The sequence below is a fragment of the Lodderomyces elongisporus genome, chromosome 4, assembly GCF_030384665.1.
Source record: "Lodderomyces elongisporus chromosome 4, complete sequence".
In the NCBI taxonomy this organism is placed as follows: Eukaryota; Fungi; Ascomycota; class Pichiomycetes; order Serinales; family Debaryomycetaceae; genus Lodderomyces; species Lodderomyces elongisporus.
Window position 1 is genome coordinate 1,451,685 of NC_083676.1, and position 18,840 is coordinate 1,470,524.

At 39.5% G+C, this 18,840-nt stretch overlaps 5 protein-coding genes across 5 annotated transcripts; 1 reads left to right on the forward strand and 4 right to left on the reverse strand. All coding sequences in view use genetic code 12, as the record gives it.

The window, feature by feature from the left end:
* Nucleotides 1–5,651: 5,651 nt before the first annotated feature.
* Nucleotides 5,652–7,412, reverse strand: PVL30_003681 (uncharacterized protein; the record flags this gene model as incomplete). Its single annotated transcript, XM_061119498.1, has 1 exon — nt 5,652–7,412. One exon carries the CDS (start codon nt 7,410–7,412, stop codon nt 5,652–5,654), a length of 1,761 nt encoding a protein of 586 aa, XP_060975481.1.
* A 1,772-nt stretch (nt 7,413–9,184) lies between these two features.
* MTC6 (Maintenance of telomere capping protein 6) lies at nt 9,185–11,035 on the reverse strand (the record flags this gene model as incomplete). The annotated part of the gene is made up of 1 exon (XM_001526233.1): nt 9,185–11,035. The coding sequence occupies one exon, from the start codon at nt 11,033–11,035 to the stop codon at nt 9,185–9,187; it is 1,851 nt and encodes a 616-aa protein (XP_001526283.2).
* A 1,084-nt stretch (nt 11,036–12,119) lies between these two features.
* Nucleotides 12,120–14,939, forward strand: srs2 (ATP-dependent DNA helicase srs2; the record flags this gene model as incomplete). Its single annotated transcript, XM_001526234.1, has 1 exon — nt 12,120–14,939. One exon carries the CDS (start codon nt 12,120–12,122, stop codon nt 14,937–14,939), a length of 2,820 nt encoding a protein of 939 aa, XP_001526284.2.
* Nucleotides 14,940–15,194: 255 nt separating this feature from the next.
* Nucleotides 15,195–15,809, reverse strand: RDI1 (rho GDP dissociation inhibitor; the record flags this gene model as incomplete). The annotated part of the gene is made up of 1 exon (XM_001526235.1): nt 15,195–15,809. One exon carries the CDS (start codon nt 15,807–15,809, stop codon nt 15,195–15,197), a length of 615 nt encoding a protein of 204 aa, XP_001526285.1.
* An 894-nt stretch (nt 15,810–16,703) lies between these two features.
* On the reverse strand, nt 16,704–18,506 carry PVL30_003685 (uncharacterized protein; the record flags this gene model as incomplete). The annotated part of the gene is made up of 1 exon (XM_001526237.2): nt 16,704–18,506. The coding sequence occupies one exon, from the start codon at nt 18,504–18,506 to the stop codon at nt 16,704–16,706; it is 1,803 nt and encodes a 600-aa protein (XP_001526287.2).
* Nucleotides 18,507–18,840: the final 334 nt, after the last annotated feature.

Genomic DNA, 18,840 nt, shown 5'->3' on the forward strand with positions numbered 1-18,840 from the left:
TTGTATTTTGGTTGATTAAATGACTAGGATGCCGTGAAATGTGAGTTTTCGTTACTCGTGATCAGTGATGTGGGGGAATGGAAACTAGAAAGGTTTTTGGGGCAAAAAAAAATCTAAAGTTGCCGTCTGGTTATGTCTCGCACATTTGTTTGGTGTACTAGAGAGCCTCTCGCATGAGAATATTTTTAAATTCAAATTCTCTCTTTTTTTTGTATTATTATTTTTTTATTAATTTTATTAATTTTATTTTATCTTTTTTTATATTTTTATATCTTATTTCATCTGTTTGTTCAATTATTCTAGTATCCATTTTTATACTTACTTTGCCTCCGATTTACCCACACATGGAAACTGTTTAGAGCCAAAGAAAAGACTACATCATGCTCTTTTTTTTTTCAAAATCTTGTTTGTTCTGATGTCATGTATCGTTTATATTTTATTTTATTTTTTCTTCATTTTTCTTTTTCATTATATAAAAGATAAAAGGTATTGTATAAAACTATGTACAACTGTCGCATAGCACTGTCACAAGTAACAAGTGTACGACTGCTGAGCATCGGTTTGAGCTGGTAGCTCACCGATACCAGCGGTTTGAGTTCGTGACTTGATAGGCTATATTCCAACTAAGTGTAATTGTCAATGATCGCACCTATAAAGGTCTCAATGCTCATAAGTTAAGAGAGTAAATTGTCTCATACAAAGTCACTAGTAAGGAGAATCGTGAGAGTATACACTCTGCACGTTCACCTAGTGATTTGTGTTCAATGTAGTTGACCGTATAAAATCTATATTTTACCGATATTTCTATATAATAGTGATAAGTTAATTTTACCACTTCTCGTTCCTATTTATATAAACTCATCTTGTTTGAAGTTTCAAGTTTCCTATGTCGTGCAATATTCTCCAAATATTCACTTAGCGGAAACGAGGGCACAGAGCGTCCAATGTGTGTCGCACTGTGACATCCTCCCCCCCTTCAGAGTCTGAATGAGCGATACGGCCTTATTTTCATTGCATTTCGGAAAAAATTGATTTGAGGTAAAATAACTGTACAAATTGATGATAACCGTTGTGGCCTCCCCCCCTGCAAAGTAGAAAATCATTTTGTAGTACTAAGCGGAGCGGCAACAAACGGTTTCAACATCTCCCTAGTATACTGACGTTTCATGGGAATGCCTTGGAGGTTACTAAGATAGTAAATCCTCGACAGCACCTTCCGGACAACGAAAGGACCCGACCAATTCAAGCCCATCTTGTTGGTAGCAGCATCGTAAACTAAGACTAAGTCTCCTTTCTTGATCGGTACATTAGTGTCATAACGTTTGTCAAAAACTTCCTTCTGATGATCCCGATCGCGGCGTTGAGTTTCCTTAGCAGAGTCTTCCTGTTGTTTACGGAAATAAAACTGACCAACGCGGAACTTGAATAGTTCGTCCTCCGTGTATTGTTGTATATCAGATGGTGTTTGCATCAATGATTGGAGCAGATTATTACCTTCAAATCCAAAAACCAAGTATTGTGGTGTGAATCCCGTACGTTTACGAACCGTAGTACGATCCACCCACAATGCAGCATTCAAAACTTTGCTCAAATTCTTATTCTCTGGAACCAGTTTGATGAATCTGATAAGTCGTTTGTGCGACGCTTCGATCATCCCATTCCCCTGCGGATGGTACGGTACAGAATAAGATGGAGAAATGCCATAATTTGAGAGCAATTGCTGGAGGACCTCATTGTGAAATTCACGACCATTGTCGGTTTTCAAAACACTAAAGGTTCCTACACGAGCAATAAAGTTTGAATAAATAAAGTCGGCTACTGCCTCTGCAGTAACCTTTGGTAAAACCTGAGCTTCGGGCCATCCCAGAAATTCGTCACGTGCAACGACAACAGTAGCGTCACGGAGCTTAACGCAGTCACAGACGATTGTATGAAACATACCAGCCGGGTAGTTCAAGTACAATGGATCCCGCTGCCTAGTTGCAGGTTGGTCCTTTTGACAATAAACACACCGTTTGATATAGTCGGCAAGTCTGCGATAGAGGTTCGGAATGTAGAATCCAGTATTTATTAGATTGAACGTAGTCTCAACTCCTGGGTGACCACGATCTCTATGAGCAAGATTGAATATGTGTTCAACCTGATTGTTCTCATAAACGACGCGTCGAGTGTATGAACCGGTCCGACCTAACTTGTAAAGGATTCCATCATGTAAATAGAACTCTAGTGCGCGGTTGATGAAACGTCTGGCGTCAGCAGGTGCGTTGTGCGAAACGGGAATGGTACGTGCCTCAAGGTACTTTCTAAGCGCTTGAAGTGGGATCTTCTTATAACTGTTATTAGGCTCAGCTTCAATGGTAACAACATTAACTTCTGCTAGTACTTTAGGATCCAACTTCGCCCTAAACTCGGCAATAGCTTCTCTGACCTCATAATGATCAGTCTGCGGAGTAGACGTGTGGCATCGGCTAAGAGCATCGGCAATGATGTTTTTCAGTCCATCAATGTGATGGATCTGATAGTTGAAGGTCCTGATGAAGTTCAACCATTTGTAAACCCGATTTACAAAGTGTGAATTATCGAGTGGTTTATTCATCACAAGGACAAGAGCTTTGTTGTCACAGTACAAATGAATGACCCCAGTAAATCCAAACAAGAGTGGATGGATTGCATCAAACGTCTTATAAATACTGAAAAGTTCCTTTTCGTAAATAGTATAGTTCTTTTCAGAACCATGGAACTTTCCAGAATAGCACAGGACTAGTTTCGATTCTCCAGCCGCATTGGTGTTTTGCAACACACCACCCCAAGAGTCTGTCGAAGCATCAGTGTGGACAGTAATGAGGTCCTTAAAATTAAGGGGTTGGAGAATCGGTTGGTTGGTTAGTACTGTGATGATTTGGTGGAAAAACCGCTTAGTTGTAGGATCCCAATGAATCTGATGCTTGGGTTCCTTCCTTGCTTGATTGACTAAGTTGTAGAGGGGAGCAGTCAACTCAGCATGCCCTACAATCAACTGTCGGTAATAATTGACCAAGCCAAGGAAACTTTCTAGCTGTTTGACCGTGTTAGGGAGTGGGTAATTCAATAATGCATCCACTTGACCCCTAATTAACGTTTTCCCTGCAGGTGAAATATGGTATCCAAGAAAATCACATTCAGGTACAGCGATCTTTAACTTCGCAGGGTTAATCTTCAAGCCAGCATTGGTTAGAAGACGGAACACTTCGACAATCTTATCTAGGTGTTCTCGAACCAGTGAGTCGGTAAGTTCATCTACTTTGGGACCCACGATGGCAATGTCGTCAATAAAACACATCACATCCTTCGCAACTGGGCTCAAAATCTTTTGTAAGATAGAACTAAACTCACTTACTGAATTGATATATCCTTGAGGAAGGACAGCATACTTCAACAAACCTAACGGGCTGTTAAAACTGGTAACATCGCTAGTAGCAGCATCCAATGGTATTTGAAAATACGCATTCTGCACATCAATAGTACTTATAAACCAACAACCACTAATCTCTGTAGTGAGATCATCCACGGAGAGTGGGTGACCCCCTTCCAACTCCACATTTTTGTTGAGTTCCCGAAGGTCAATCAACAATCGATGCCTTCCATCCTTCTTACTTATGAGAAACCATGGGTTCCGATAAGTCGCATCACTATAGACCAATTGCCCCTGTCGTATCATTTCTTGGAGAATCTCTACTGCAGCGGTACGTTTAGATCCTAATGGGATCGATTTCATCCGCCAGTGAACATTCGGATCTCGCAAGTTGATACGAACGGGAGGGTGTATTTCAGGCTTAAGTCTGCCAGGGTCTCCACCTTTAATGTAGAAGACATCAGACACCTCAGCACATTGGTCCACGAAATACCGAATATCATCTTCGCTCGCCCTAGACCCGGTAAATGCAGGTCGAAGCATCTCTGAAAGGGGAGGAATGACGACGGTTTGACTCACTTGGACAGTTGGAAATGAATCGATGTGGTAGTTAGAATCCCCATCGTAACGAATAGGGAATTTATGAATGTTGCCATTCGCGCGGAAACGTAACTCTCGTTTATCACCATCATCAGTAAACCCAATGGAGAGTTTGTGCGCATCTTGGAATGGCAACCCGAGTAGTACCTGACCAACAGGAATTTGCTCGTGCAAATAGAGGATTGCAGGTAAGGAGATGAAATGGACAGTAACATCTAAAAACACTCCCTGAGTAATTGCTTTGGTGTCATTATTAACACCTTGAACAAATACTGGCTGGCTCAAGGGAAAAGGCTTAATTGGTAACCCTTTTAGTGTTTGCGGGTTGATCAAACTCAACTGGGCCGCGGTGTCGTATTTCATTTCTATCCTACGGCCATGTATGGATGCGGGGAAACAGAGTAGTTCTTGAGTGACCCCTGGTTGGTGGTAGCCTGTCGAAGTGGTCGTCAGATTTACTTCAGTAACAACTGGTTTCTTCTTGAACTTGGCAATACCATCCTTAAGGGCTTTCTGCAAAACATCTCTGTCAACCAACATAGCTTTAGTACTTTCTCTCATCATGGCTCGAGCATCATCGTGCATTCCCAAATACTTCGAAAGATCCATAAACACGAAGAAGTTATGTTTCATGGCATCTTTGAATGCAGCCTGTTTGTCTAGTATGGTCAATTTACTAGTACGTACTCGGCGCTGACTTTTCCGCTGTGGATCAGTGGAATCGTCAGCAAGGTGGTGTGGTTGGTCGGACGTTGCACTTAATTTGGCAAGCTCATCTAGCTGATTCTCTCTCAAGATGTCTTCGACACTAAAGAGTTTAATTGAATCGTCAGCCACTGGGGAGTCAACTCCATCATCAGCGGTAGCATTTGCCTGTTCCTCATTAAGTGGTTCATTAACAACAACGTCAGATTTCACCTTAGGCACTTCTTCTTGAGGGTGACTCATCATGTTTCCATTCTCCGGTGGCGTAGAAGTCTGTTCAATTCCTTTTCCTTCGGATAGGAATAACTTTAACTCTTCATCAGGATCTACGGTGTCCTCCATGGCTAGGTTTTCTAATTCCCTATCCATTGTCAGTGCGGAGGGTTCGAACCGAATACCAGCCGAGCTAGGTTCTTCATACTCGTAGTCTGGGTCTACGTCTATGTTTTCATCTGGAAACTGGAGTTCCAGGAATGGTAAATGTGAGTCATAGGGTGGAGACTGCTCTCCGATCGGCGGGGACTCAGTGTCTAATTCCCGTCGGGACTCCTGCATAGATTGCTCTGTTACAGGGCTAGGTGCGCTTTCACGCTCCACTCTCTCCATCTCCTGCCGTTGTCTAACTGCTGCATTGAGTTGCTGTTTCACCTTATCAGCCTTCAACTTATTGTGAGCATCTTTTCGCGAGCTAGGGAGATGGGCTTTCTTCGCAGTCCAATCCTTCACTACCTTCTTAGCAGATTGAGCATTGGCTGCGTGCACCAAGTAAACCGGGACGTCATCAATCATGATGGGTCCGGGTTTAATCACTTCATCTATTGAATCAGACATTATATGAGAATTAGATTGCATCACTTCTGTCGGTAATCGTTCGTGGTGGGTATTTTCTCTAGAGTTACTAGTGACTGTACTCTTAGGAATAACCTCTACCTCCATAACTTGTGCTGCCTTGGACTTACTTTGTTGGGGGCGTGCGATGCCTCGCATTAGAACTTAGAGATTTCAAGCTCAGGTGTTTTAAAAGGGGACACTTATAGAAATCCATGACCAACGGTTCACCGTTTGCTAAGTAATACTTCCCATCGACTTTCTTTACCAACTTTTCATCCAAAGCAGTCACCAATAAGTGGCAACTATCAACAGTGTGTCTGTACTTTCCACAAAAATTACATTTAGTAGTCTTTTGTGATTTGTCACCTTTAGACACCAGTGTAGTACCGGCATCTTTTTCTTCGTCATCTGAGATAAGATGCATCCTCGTTTGAAATGTTGCATTAACAGCATCCCAGATCCTCTCAAATGTCAAATCGTATGATTTGACACCTTGAATGATTTTATCGTTAGGTTTATTCTTGAGGAGTCCAAGGCCAATCTTTATGATCGACGCATCTTCAAACGTGACTATTGGTCCAGTCCTTCCCGGCTTTTCGATTTTAACTTCCGGGGTCATATACATGATTATTTGATCCATGACACTACCCATCCTTTCGAAAAGGGTCTTAAAGATTGAGATCCATGTTTCCTGTGCTAGGTGAGATGTATTGGTGATCCTCAAATACTTTTTGACAGCAATACCAATAATGGTCATTTTCACTCTAGGATTATGTTTCTTTTTCAAAGCATCATGGATAGCAGTCATAACATCAGTAACTTGGTTCGTTTCTGGAGGAGTGCCCCCATTGCCCAAGATAGGTAAGTAATCAACCACCGGTTGTTCAAAGGGGCCCTCACTCTTACATGACATCTCAATCATGTCCTTCAACGACTCTGACTTCGTCAAATTAGCTCCGTTCCTTAACTCATTAATGATGAGCTTATCAGGAACACCGTAGGTGTGTTTGTGCCACAAAACCGACTTTAACCAGAACATGAAACCTTCCTCATCGGAGAACTTCAAAGGGACACGTTTTGCAATGTCATACTGACCGAGTGCCATATTGTCATTTTGAGTTCTCCCTTGTTTGGCAAGGAGTTTGTCGTAGTACGCCATGAATGCCTTTTCGACAGCTATGTCTGGGACTCGAATGTATGGAATTACCCTGACGTCTTCCCCATGAGGGTACCTCTGTCTTGCCTCGTTTATGATTTGACAAGCTTCTTCATGGCCTTCAACCCAGAATCCGCTATGGACTACTTCTCCATGGTAAAGGATACCATCGTAAGATGCAACAGATCTATCAGATCCATAAGCACTAGGAGTACCACTTTGACGGGATTGGTGAGTCAAGGGTGAAGCGAGTGAGTGTGGCCTCGAGGTAGGGAAGTTACGTCCTGGTGAAAATGTGTGTTCTTCCGGATGAACTTTCATTTGCACGTCAGTTGGCAGGGTTATGCTGTTGTTATCATCCGAAATCTGGGCCTTGTTAGCCTCATCGTTCCTAGCTGGTACAGGAGTGCTAAGTTGCGGGACTGTTTGAATCATAGCGGCTTTAAACATAGCAGTCATTTGTTTCATCTGCTCTTGCATCATCATCATCTCAGATTTCAAGTCTAAGATCTCGTTAATCTCAACCTGATTTATTTGAGGAGCTTCTGTCCTTTTCAAACCAGGAGATTCATCTTCACCTTCGCTCATATCGGCTCTTCCCGAGGTAGAAATAGACTGCCCGGAAATTGAAGATGAGTCGACACCAGCAAGGTCTGGTTTACTTGGACCAGGGTTGATACTCCTTGGAGTAGGATTAGAGGTCTTAGAATCTTTTGTTGAAGATGACATTTGTAGTAGAAGTTTTTCAAGTTTTTGGAATAATATTTTGCTTGAATGTAATATGTGATATACTTGGTGTTAAACTTTTTGGTGAAATGTTTTTATGGTAGATAAACCCTTTGTTCCAAATTATCAAGGGTTTCGTTCAATCAATCTCGGGAATACTTATAGTTCTCGTCACGCGAGTAAGAGGTCGTGGACAACAATTTTTGTTGAGTAGGGTGAAAATTTTTCACCAGCGCATAGTCGTGTATCCTGGCCTCATCTTAAAAATTTTGTCGACAATAAATGAGTGCCTCGGATTTGACTCCTCCTATATAGCAGGCGCTAAGTCAGTATCTCTAATAAAGTGATGATTGAACGACCTATTGAAACACTGTAGTTTCATAATAATAATTGGTTGCTTCTTTCGGGATGCAATTCTGTCTTTCTCTCAAGATGCTATATAGTCTTTCTTGCGAGATGCAATTTAGTCTTTCCCTCGGTAGTTACCATCTCCGCCGTTTTTATCTGGTGTAATTCTACCTCACCGATAACCCGTGTAGTTTGTTTAGTCTGCTACCATCATACTCAGATGAGTCCGTAGACAGTAATGATGATTTCTTAAACGCTGCTTTAACGGTGCTTATTTACCTTCTAGAATGTAATAAGTCTTTTTTAAAAAAATGATATAAACCCAAATTAGGGATGTGGTCATTATCCTAAAAATACTTTCCTCGATCTTTGCACCAATTGAGGGTAGCCACCTATACCCGTGCAATCTTCGGTACTCGTTTCAACGCCATGCCTATCACACGTACAGCCTTCAAACTATAGCCAAGTCAGCAGACACGACTCTATTCGGTCTATAGTTGCACTCTGTCTAACGTCTACAACCTTCGCCCTTTGTCAACTGATGGGTGAATATTCCATCATAAAGTGTTGACAGTATACGCTATTTGATATTTTCTGGTGTAGTCTCGGATACGTCCCGATGACTACGATGCATTATGTTCCATTGGACTAAACTCGCATAGTTCTCCAATGAGGAGTAGCTCCTCCTTTAAACTGTAGTTCACAATAGTGAAGCTATTAATTCGTGGATAGGAGATTTACTCTTCCACAGGTCCTTCTCATAAATGATATTGACCAAATGTTGAAATGCCAAGGTATTGAAATGTCATGATCATTCAATATCCTGGTCGACAATACTGCTTAACAGTAGCCTCAACCAATGTATCAATTACTTGAAATATTAGGTAACCATATCAAATCATTCAAACAACATGATTTGCAAGGATTTGAGGTCCTCACTCTGGTCGCCATTCTGTCGCATAGCACTGTCACAAGTAACAAGTGTACGACTGCTGAGCATCGGTTTGAGCTGGTAGCTCACCGATACCAGCGGTTTGAGTTCGTGACTTGATAGGCTATATTCCAACTAAGTGTAATTGTCAATGATCGCACCTATAAAGGTCTCAATGCTCATAAGTTAAGAGAGTAAATTGTCTCATACAAAGTCACTAGTAAGGAGAATCGTGAGAGTATACACTCTGCACGTTCACCTAGTGATTTGTGTTCAATGTAGTTGACCGTATAAAATCTATATTTTACCGATATTTCTATATAATAGTGATAAGTTAATTTTACCACTTCTCGTTCCTATTTATATAAACTCATCTTGTTTGAAGTTTCAAGTTTCCTATGTCGTGCAATATTCTCCAAATATTCACTTAGCGGAAACGAGGGCACAGAGCGTCCAATGTGTGTCGCACTGTGACAACAACCAATTGTAAAAATGTTTATGATGGTACGCCCTCTTGCTCATGCTTTGCATAGTGTTCACTGAGTACTTTTTTCCAGTATTTCTTCCGATTCGTTTGCAATTGATTCTTTCTAAACAAGTTTTCCAAAAATATCAAAAACAAAATCACAAGGGCCACGATTGAGCTTGGAGCAATCATTCGGATAAACTTCTTGGTGGTAACTGTCTTTTGGTAAGGGCACTGGGCATATGGTCCGCCAGATACAAAGCAAGTTGAGATCGTAATGTCGTTCAAATCAATCCATACAGGATACTCTGCGTTTTCTTTTTTTATCACGTTATACAAAGCAGCCATCTCAATGCTCAGCCTTGGTAAGCTGAAATTATATCCATCGGGGCATGCATCGTTATCGATATCGAAATATGATCGGCGACTACGTGTTGAGATGAACCAGTCATTCGGCGATGTAATGTTTTTGCAAGCATATTGGTACTCAGTATAGCAATCTTCAACGGTCCAGCCGTCGGGATTCATTGCAACACATTTGTACGCAACATTTGCATCGGATGACAGCACATTTCCTCTAGTCGTTTCATTCATTATTGGTTGGCCAGGTGCAAAAGACCAAAAGTTATATGGTATAAATGCTTCAAAAGCCACCTCCACATCCAGCAAGCTCTCGTTTGCGGTTGGATAATAACTCTGGTTTGAAGTCTGTGCAAAACTATCGTTTGTCACTTGATAGGACGAGGCATTAAAAACCGGCGATAGTCCACATTTGACATAACGCCGCACTCCTTTCATAGTGAAGCGTTTTTTGTTATTGTCAGTTACATATCTAAAATGTGTATATAGAGATAAATTGTTGAATGTCTCAATGTCGTTTGCAGAGTTTAAAACTCTATCGCAAAATGCATCTGCCTCTGCTGTATCGAGTGTAGTTGAAGGCATTGTATTGTTAAAAAATATATTACTTCGGTCACGCAGAGTAATGGAGTAAACTCTGCGCGAGTCCACAAGGTCATTATTCACAACATTGACCAAGAGCCTCTTGACCTCCAGGAACAAAACAGAATCTAATGATGGAAACGTGTAGTTTGATTGCGCGTAAAATTGCTGATAGTTGCTTTGAGTACTATTTGCCTCTGAATTTTGATAACTTTCGAGAACATCGGGGGTAAAAATATAAGGTGATAGTGGTGCCACGGTGTCGTATAGTGTGGTGTTTCCTATTATGTTGGTGCGTGAGTTTGGGGCATATATGTTTTCTAAATCAATCGTCTTGTTTGATTTTTCATAATGGATCGATTTGAGATTCAATAGTAAATGCATAAAATATACATTAAAAACTGTATTTGACGATTGTAGGTACTCAAATATTGTGTCCATGATGTCATTAGTTGTGAATCCATATTCGCAAAGATAGGTGTTGTTATTCCAGGTGACATTCACTAAAGAGTTCAGATAATAAGTGACATTTTGTGGAAAAGGTGCCGGACATAGCTGCCATACGGATGTAAACTCATTCCAGTAAAGAGTTAACAGCACCACCTGTGTCCCTAGTTGTAGCAAATTTGTCAACTCGGCCAAACTGTCTGCTGTGTAACCTTGGTTGTCAAAAACCGAGTTGAGTGAAATCCCAGCCACGCCTACTTGGTCAATCGGAATTGGTTTCGAAACATCTCTCTGTGTTCGCACGGCAACATTTATCACATCCGTGTTTATGGATTCTGTAATATTTATTGTACTAGCGCTGATGCTGCTGCTGGTAGTGTTGCTGGTAGTGTTGCTCGTGTTGGTGTTATAGTTACTGTTGTTACTTTCATCACAGAAAACCCATTTCGAGAGTAGTGACACAAGGAAAAATATTTTGATTAAGTTGAACATTCCAGTTGACAAATTAACATTTCTTTCAAATGGTGCTTTCTTCAATTAGGATCTATAATCGTTGTTCAAAGAAAAGTAAAAACTATAGTTTGTGATGAGCCACAAGTAATTTACAATTTAATTTCTGATTCTGTGTTCAGTTTAGTCCAGTTTGTGCCCTCTGCTACCAAATTAAGGCGCAATTTTCTCAGCGGGATGCAAAACAGCTTACGGTTTGAAATAATGCGATCAAAGCATCGCCAGCTCATAGTATTATGTTAGCACCAAAACTTTGCAACTGGATTTTTCATTTTTTTTTTTGTTGTTTTCCTTTTAGCTGAGGTTTATAATTAACTCAATTAACTGTAAGTTTAGAGAATTCATGTGTATTTTTATAAAATCACACACTTGTTAATCTAAAGGAATTAGTCAACGATTTCCTCTTTTTTTTTTTTTCCTTTTTCTGACCCCATGTTCGCTTCACATCGATTTAAGAAACTACACACTTGAAAAGGAAATGAAACGGCTCTTTTGGCGGATCTTTAGCCTTTGCAATTTTTTCCATCCAAGCTCATTATTCTTGTCGACATTCTTTGCAATGTTATTTCGATCAAAAATAAACTAAAAGAGTATAATAAGCTTTGACTTTATGAATGAGACAGAGTAATCTTGTGAAATAACAATTATCATCTGAATTTTCTTTTCAACTACAACTAACGCTTCATCCCGGATCACAAAATCCAAATTTATCCGAAACTTCAGATCAAAACACAATAAAAAATTATAAATCAAAAAAAACGTAAATAAAGGAAATGAAACATAAATATTTAATGACAAAAAAAAAGCACAAGGTTTCACATTTTGTTGTTTAGACTGAAGGTGATGAAAGGTTAATTTTGTCTACAACATCATCGACTTGGCCAAACATTTCCTGCTTGGTTCCTTCCCCTTGTTTTCTAGATCCCTTTTTCTTTTCCATTTACTCTTTTGAAAAACCAAAAAAAAAAGAAATAAAACATAAAAAATATAAACTCAATAGAGTAGGATATAAGAGAGAATATAAGAGAGAATATAAGAGAGAATATAAAAGAGAATAAAAGGCAACATGAGTGAAGGTTCTACGGACTCGACCCCAGAGATTGAGATGTTTCTACGCGGCTTGAATGCAAACCAGCGTATAGCTGTTACATCTCCTGCGAATGGCCGGTTGCAAATAATTGCAGGACCGGGTACTGGAAAGACAAAAGTGCTTATATCAAGGGTGGCATACTTGCTATTACACGAACGGATCAAGCCCGAACATATCATTGTTACAACATTTACCAAAAAAGCAGCCAACGAGATGGTGGATCGATTGGGAAAGATGTTAGGAAATACAGGTGATGGCACTGGTGTTGTTCCTGGTACCAGTATTGAGTTGGACAAACTACTTATTGGGACCTTCCACAGTATATGTTTTCGTATCATTAAAAAATTTGGCCACAAGGTAGGACTTGGTGGGTTTACAATTGCTGATGAGAGGGATAAAGATATATTGATTAAGGAGATGTTTGAAAAAAATTTATCCGATACTGTGATTAGCCATTTAAAGCTGAAACTTAAAGAAGACGCGCCTTTCCTTATGTCAAACAAACCCAATGAGAAATACTTTGGTGTGGATATCCCTAGCTTTAAACGGCAGATTGGAAAATTAAAAGCTCGAGGTTACTTACCAGAGACGTACCTTCGGCTGAGAGACTATAATCAAACTATGGGCTTATTATATCGAGCCTATCAAAACAAACTTTCCGATGAGCGGAAACTTGACTTTGACGATTGTTTGCTCTCTTGTTACAAATTAGTAACGAGAATACCAGTGTTACACCATGTGCGACACGTTCTCGTTGATGAGTTTCAAGATACTAATGAGATTCAATTACAATTGATGTACGAATTTGCCAAGGGGGATCCCTTGAACCTGCAATATCAACATAATGTCACACTTGTTGGTGATCCAGACCAATCCATATACGCGTTCCGCGAAGCACAATCAAACAATTTCCACAAAATGAAAGAACATTACACGACACAGGATCTTTCATGCTCAGTTGTATCCTTGACGGAAAATTATAGATCAACAAAAGATATTCTTGATTTTTCAGAGCGGGTGATGACACAGCAACCGGATCGAATTTTGAAAAACTTGAACTCGCAATGTCCACATTCTTTCAAGCCGGTGTATCTGAATTTGAGCTCTGCAGCACAAGAAGCTTCGTGGATTGCTTACCAAATAGATTTTCTTCAACAGCTTCCACATAATCCCATCAAATATGATGAAATTTCGATTCTCGTAAGGGCCGCGTATCAAACACGAGCAATCGAAGCAGAACTAGTGAGGAAGCGGATTCCCTACATTATGGTGCGCGGAAAAGCATTTTGGGAGAGAAAAGAAGTGACTGCCATTATGGACTACTTGCGAGTTTGCGGTGAACCTAATGATAGAATAGCAATACTTCAGACATTGAATTATCCTAAGCGCGGATTTGGTGCAGTAACGTTGGAAGCCATAGATAGGGCCATCACAACTGCTATAACTTCTTCCAATGCTACCAGTATTAATACTAGCACTACTACAACCACTGTTGTTGATGACCTCAATAATGTTAATAACACTATTACCGTTAAGGACGCCAACAATACCTTCATCAATAAAAGAACTAAAAAGAGTGCACGCGACGTGCTTCGTGGGTTATTGGAGAGTAATAACCAATACGGAGTAAAATTGCCTCTGAAAGCAAAAGAGAGCTTGAAAGGGTATATAAAAATGATAGATCAAGCGCAAGTTATGTTGGACAACTTGGAAAAAGAAGAGCAAATAGACCCTTTAAAAGTTGCTCGATTATTTGATCAAATATATACTGACTCGGGTCTCAAGAAAGAATATGAAAGCGAAGAAAAAGAAGAAGTGAGGTTGAATGTTGAGGAAGTAAAGACTCAGTTTTGCGAATTTACTCCACAATCAGATCTTTTTATGGAAGAAGTCACTCTTGATGAAATTGAGGAATCCAATAATGGCAAAACAGATTTAATCAATAGTACCAATGATGATCTTGGGGAAAACTTTATACGCAAGTTTGTCGAATCAGTAGGTTTATACGAGGATGACAAGACAGGGGACGAAAAAAAGAAGAAAAAAGTCGGGGTAGCAATTAGTACAATTCATGGTTCGAAAGGCTTAGAGTGGCCAGTTGTATTTGTTCCTGGTTTATCAGAAGGCTTACTTCCCGCCGGTTTTGCATTGACCACGGACGATCCAAATTCTTTGAATGAGGAAAGGAGATGTTTTTACGTTGCAAGTACAAGGGCCAAGACGTTGTTGTTTATTTCGTCATACATTGAAAAAGAGTATTCTGGCTCTTCATGGAGAAAGCCAATTGACACTGTATCGAGATTTTTAAAGGCTATCGATGAGAGAGGTTCCTTTGTGAAATCTTTACAGTTTCTTGCAAAAGACGGCAATTTAGAAGCATTATACACATTGTTGGGGAAAGAACTTGTAATTCAAAGTCAATTTGACAAGGAAGCGATGTTTTCAGCGTACAAACTGAACTGGCTAAAACAACATGAAACAAGCATGGCAAACTTCGAGATAAAGTTTGCGAGTGAATGGAGTAAAGGATCATTGCAGAATCAAAAATATCGACAAAAATTTGATGAATATGGAGATGATTACACAGATGGTGCTGATTTGTATAAGTCTAATGCGAGGCTTTTACCTCATAATCAGGAACGAAAGTCGACTCTATCTAAGAGTATAAACCACTTGAGTAGTGTTATAATTCTGAATCTGCTGGGCACTAAACGAAGCAAAGCGCCGACATATATACCTGACAGGAAACCACTGAAGAAGAAGTTCAAAAGTCTACACACCCCAAAGTTAAAATGATTAAAATTGAGAGGTTTAGTAAAGAGTTTGGCCTTACATTTGCATTTTTTACTTTTTTTTTTCCTTTTTCTTTTTTTCTTTTTTCTTTGTTTAAAAAAAAAAGAAAGATGTAGATTAATAATAGTTTATCAATTGTATAAATTATAGTTGAGCATCTCGTATTTTACTAAATCCTTTCCACTGATTGTAGTGTCTGCTTGGTTTATTCAGCAAGCCTACCCTACCCAGTTGTTTTCCAGCATTTTAGTTATCTATTTATTTAACTATTGAGAAACTCCATGGAACGGTCAAGTGGACGTTTTTGTCATCATCCACAAACTTTGACACTGCAGAGTAAGTTCCTCTAGCAATCATACCGCTTGGTGCTTCAACCTCGGTAAATTTCCTTTCGTAATATGGCTTATCCTGCGTATTTGGAGCATAACTGCCCAATGGCTCTTCTAATTTTTCCACTCTAAGTCCACCACGTTTCACCGAGTGCAAGTATTTTAAACCAGTAATAATCTCATGTTGAACTCTAAATTTGACCACGAGTTGATAAACACTCTTTTCTTTGATGCTGAATTTGATCTCTTTGCCAACAATCGTTTTACCCTGATCATCTTCGAGGTTAATACGAATAGGTTCGAGTTCGGGTTGTTCAGGGAATTCCAACGCGAGTTCTACAACAACGACCTTACGATTATCTCCCGGTTGCACAGGGTATGGCGCTGAGTCAGCAGAGCCAAGACCTAAGCTGGCTTTCCATTTGGCAAGACTTTCATCCTCTGCATCAAGCTTGTTGTACTCATCAATGGTTTTCTTTTCAGCAACAGTGTATCCTTCAACTTGTTCAGGAACCAAGTCGTCGTCTAAATGTGGGTTTGACATTGGTTTATTCTCTTTTTGCTTTTTTTTTTCTTTTTCTTTCGGAGGCTTAGTTCAATGATTTAAAGTTTATAAGAAAATTAGAGTGAAAAGAGTCTCTTATAAACTTATGCAAAACCTTGTAAAGAGCTTCGGTCGGATAGTAAACTTCTGACAGAATGGTGAACCTTTCGTTAATTTTCGAGATGAAAGAGGGTGGTTGAAAATTGACGTGTACAATTGATCCAATTTAAAATCGATAATCTGATCTGGGGAAGCGAGGAAAAACAATATATATATATATATATATATATACCCAGAAAGTACAGATCATCAGACGTGTCTGTCGTCAAAAGTATTTTTATGTCACGTGCTCACTCAAAAGGGGGCATGGCTGGAGAATGGCGGCTCGAAGAAAAATAGCTATAATCCCCAGCACAATCGATTTGACTGTAACGATTACAACGATTATAGTTACTACTGCCACAACTGCTAGGACACCTACAGGGACTACTAAGACTTTTTTTACCATTTAGTGCTGTTAATCTTACCATTATCGATCATGAACTAATCTCTGATGGTATTAGCCCATCAATTTACGAATATCAACAGTTGCTTTTTATTTTTTCTGCAATATATATATATATATATATTTATCCTCTATATAAGAACAAATAAGATCGCCGTGTATTTTTCCAATTCTTTTTCTTTATATTCTCTATATTCTTTTCTTTTCTATTTTTCTCATCAAGAATAGATACAGTTTCTTTTCTTTTGGCTCCTTTTAGATGAAAAATATATATAGTTCAAAACTATGGCTTTCCTTTTTTATTCTATTTTCTTTTCTTTTCTTTCCCTTTCCATCTATCTTTTCTTTTCTATCCTCATTCACATTCACAGTCACAGTCACGGTCACGGTCACAGGTGCTGGTTACTTCCTTTTGCATGTCCATTCTGGTTCACCAGAGTTCCACTACCATTCCGAGATTTGTAATTCAGAGGCATTCTTTTGCCACGCTGTGGTTTTCCAGTCTTGCCATTCAGTTGTCTTTCGTCTCCGGGTATAATTATGTACGGATTATTCAAAAGTCTTCTTTCAGTCTCTTTATCGTATGGAGGTGGCGGTTGTGGTATCGGTGGTAGTTGCGAGTGGGGTGGTATGTTGAGATACCCTGCAGGATAGCCGTATGCTTGAGAAACCATTGGTTGCTGAGCAGCAAAATATGGGTTGAAAAAAACAGGCACAGCACCGCCTGGAGTTTGAGGTACTAAGCCCGGCATACCATTTGGTGCAATAATTTGTTGGTATGGAGCTTGCATGGGTATTTGCATCTGTACGTGGTGTTGGTTTTGATAAAATCCATATCCCATAGATTGAGAAGCAATGTTTGTTTGCAGTTGCTGACGATTATAAGGAGGCTGGCGGGGTTTGTACTGCGCTCTATAATTCCCGTCATGTCGCTGGTGTTTCGATTTTGAAAAATTTTCTGTTTTCTCATGTATCTCGCTGGGTGACATTGTCCCTCCATTTTTAAATTCGTCTTCGTTCTCTTTTCTTTCGACCTCCAGATCCTCCCCTTCATCGTTAGCTTCTTCCTCTTCTTCCTCTTCTTCATCATCATCCTCCTCCTCTTCATCGTTAGCTTCTTCCTCTTCTTCCTCTTCTTCATCATCATCCTCCTCCTCTTCATCGTCATCATCGTTTTGATCTTCATCTTCTTTTAAGAAAATTTCTTCTCGTAATTTCCTATAAAGAGCTTCTTTGGAAGCACGTTGACTTTCAATAGTAGATTTGGTAGTTTCTGACGCCGACGTAGATTCCGATTCGGCGGAACCTGGTAACTCAGTTGCAGATACATCGACATTAAGATTTGAAAGACTTTCCGAAAGACTCTTGACTCCGTCATCTTTGGTTTCTTCGCTTGGGGCTTGTGGCGAAGGCTTGTTTATTATTTTTTTCACAATGAATTTGGGTTTAGAATTGGTCGTGGTACTGGTACTGGTACTGTTGTGGCTGTTGTCATTATTGTTGAGATTGTCCAACAACCCTTCAGATGACAAATTTTGTGGGCGAGGTCCCCTCGAAGGGTTAAATGCATGATTATTGATAGGTGAGTACACATTGTAATTCATTTGCTGCAAATGATATGGATTGTTGTATTGCGAGTGATATCGTGGAGAAAATGCTCTTTGTTGTTGATAATGTTGCGGCTTGTTCATTGAGTGATGGTTGTGGTTAGAAGTGTGATTTTGATTTTGATTTTGATTATAATTTGGATTATGACTTTGACTATGATAATTATTACCACGAGAATAATGATTGGACGCATGTGTTGGTGAGGATGGAGGTGAATGCTCAGCTTGATATTGCGATGCAACGTCGGCAACTTTAACAAAATCACTTGATTCATTATCTTCGTCTAGTAATTCCTTAAATGATTGATAGTCATAGTCCGGTATAGGAGTAACCACAATCTCGCTTTGTTGATTGTTCCAATGTTGTAAATTGTAATACTGGCATAGCTGGTGACTCAAAAGCCTATAGTATGAATTTTTCAAGTATTGAGCTTGTATAACATACTCTGGCTGTTTGATGTTGCCCAAAATGGAATTCTTGATAAACTTGATGAGATCCTTCTCAAGATATAATATGAAAGGTCGGTCCTGGTGCCTGGTCAATGCAGTAATGATGGATTTCGGTATGTTATTGTTTTCCGACATCCTGCAAATACTGAAACCAAGAAAATTATAAACCGATAAAAAGGTAAAAGGAAGAACAAAGAAAAAAACAAACTTTGTGGGATCAAGCTAGCTTAATAGTTGGGTATAGTGTATACACCGTGATTATGGATAATGATTGGTTGTAATATATATGTAAATATGATGGGATATAAAAAAAAAAAATTTGGAAAAGAAGATTTCAAGATATATAACGTAATCCGACTAGTTGTACTTAGTGAAACTGTATATAAAGTTGAATCAAAATGAGTTTAGTGTGGTCCTAACAATTTGTAATTGGAGAACAGTTCTAATTCATATACGTGTGTTCTGCCTT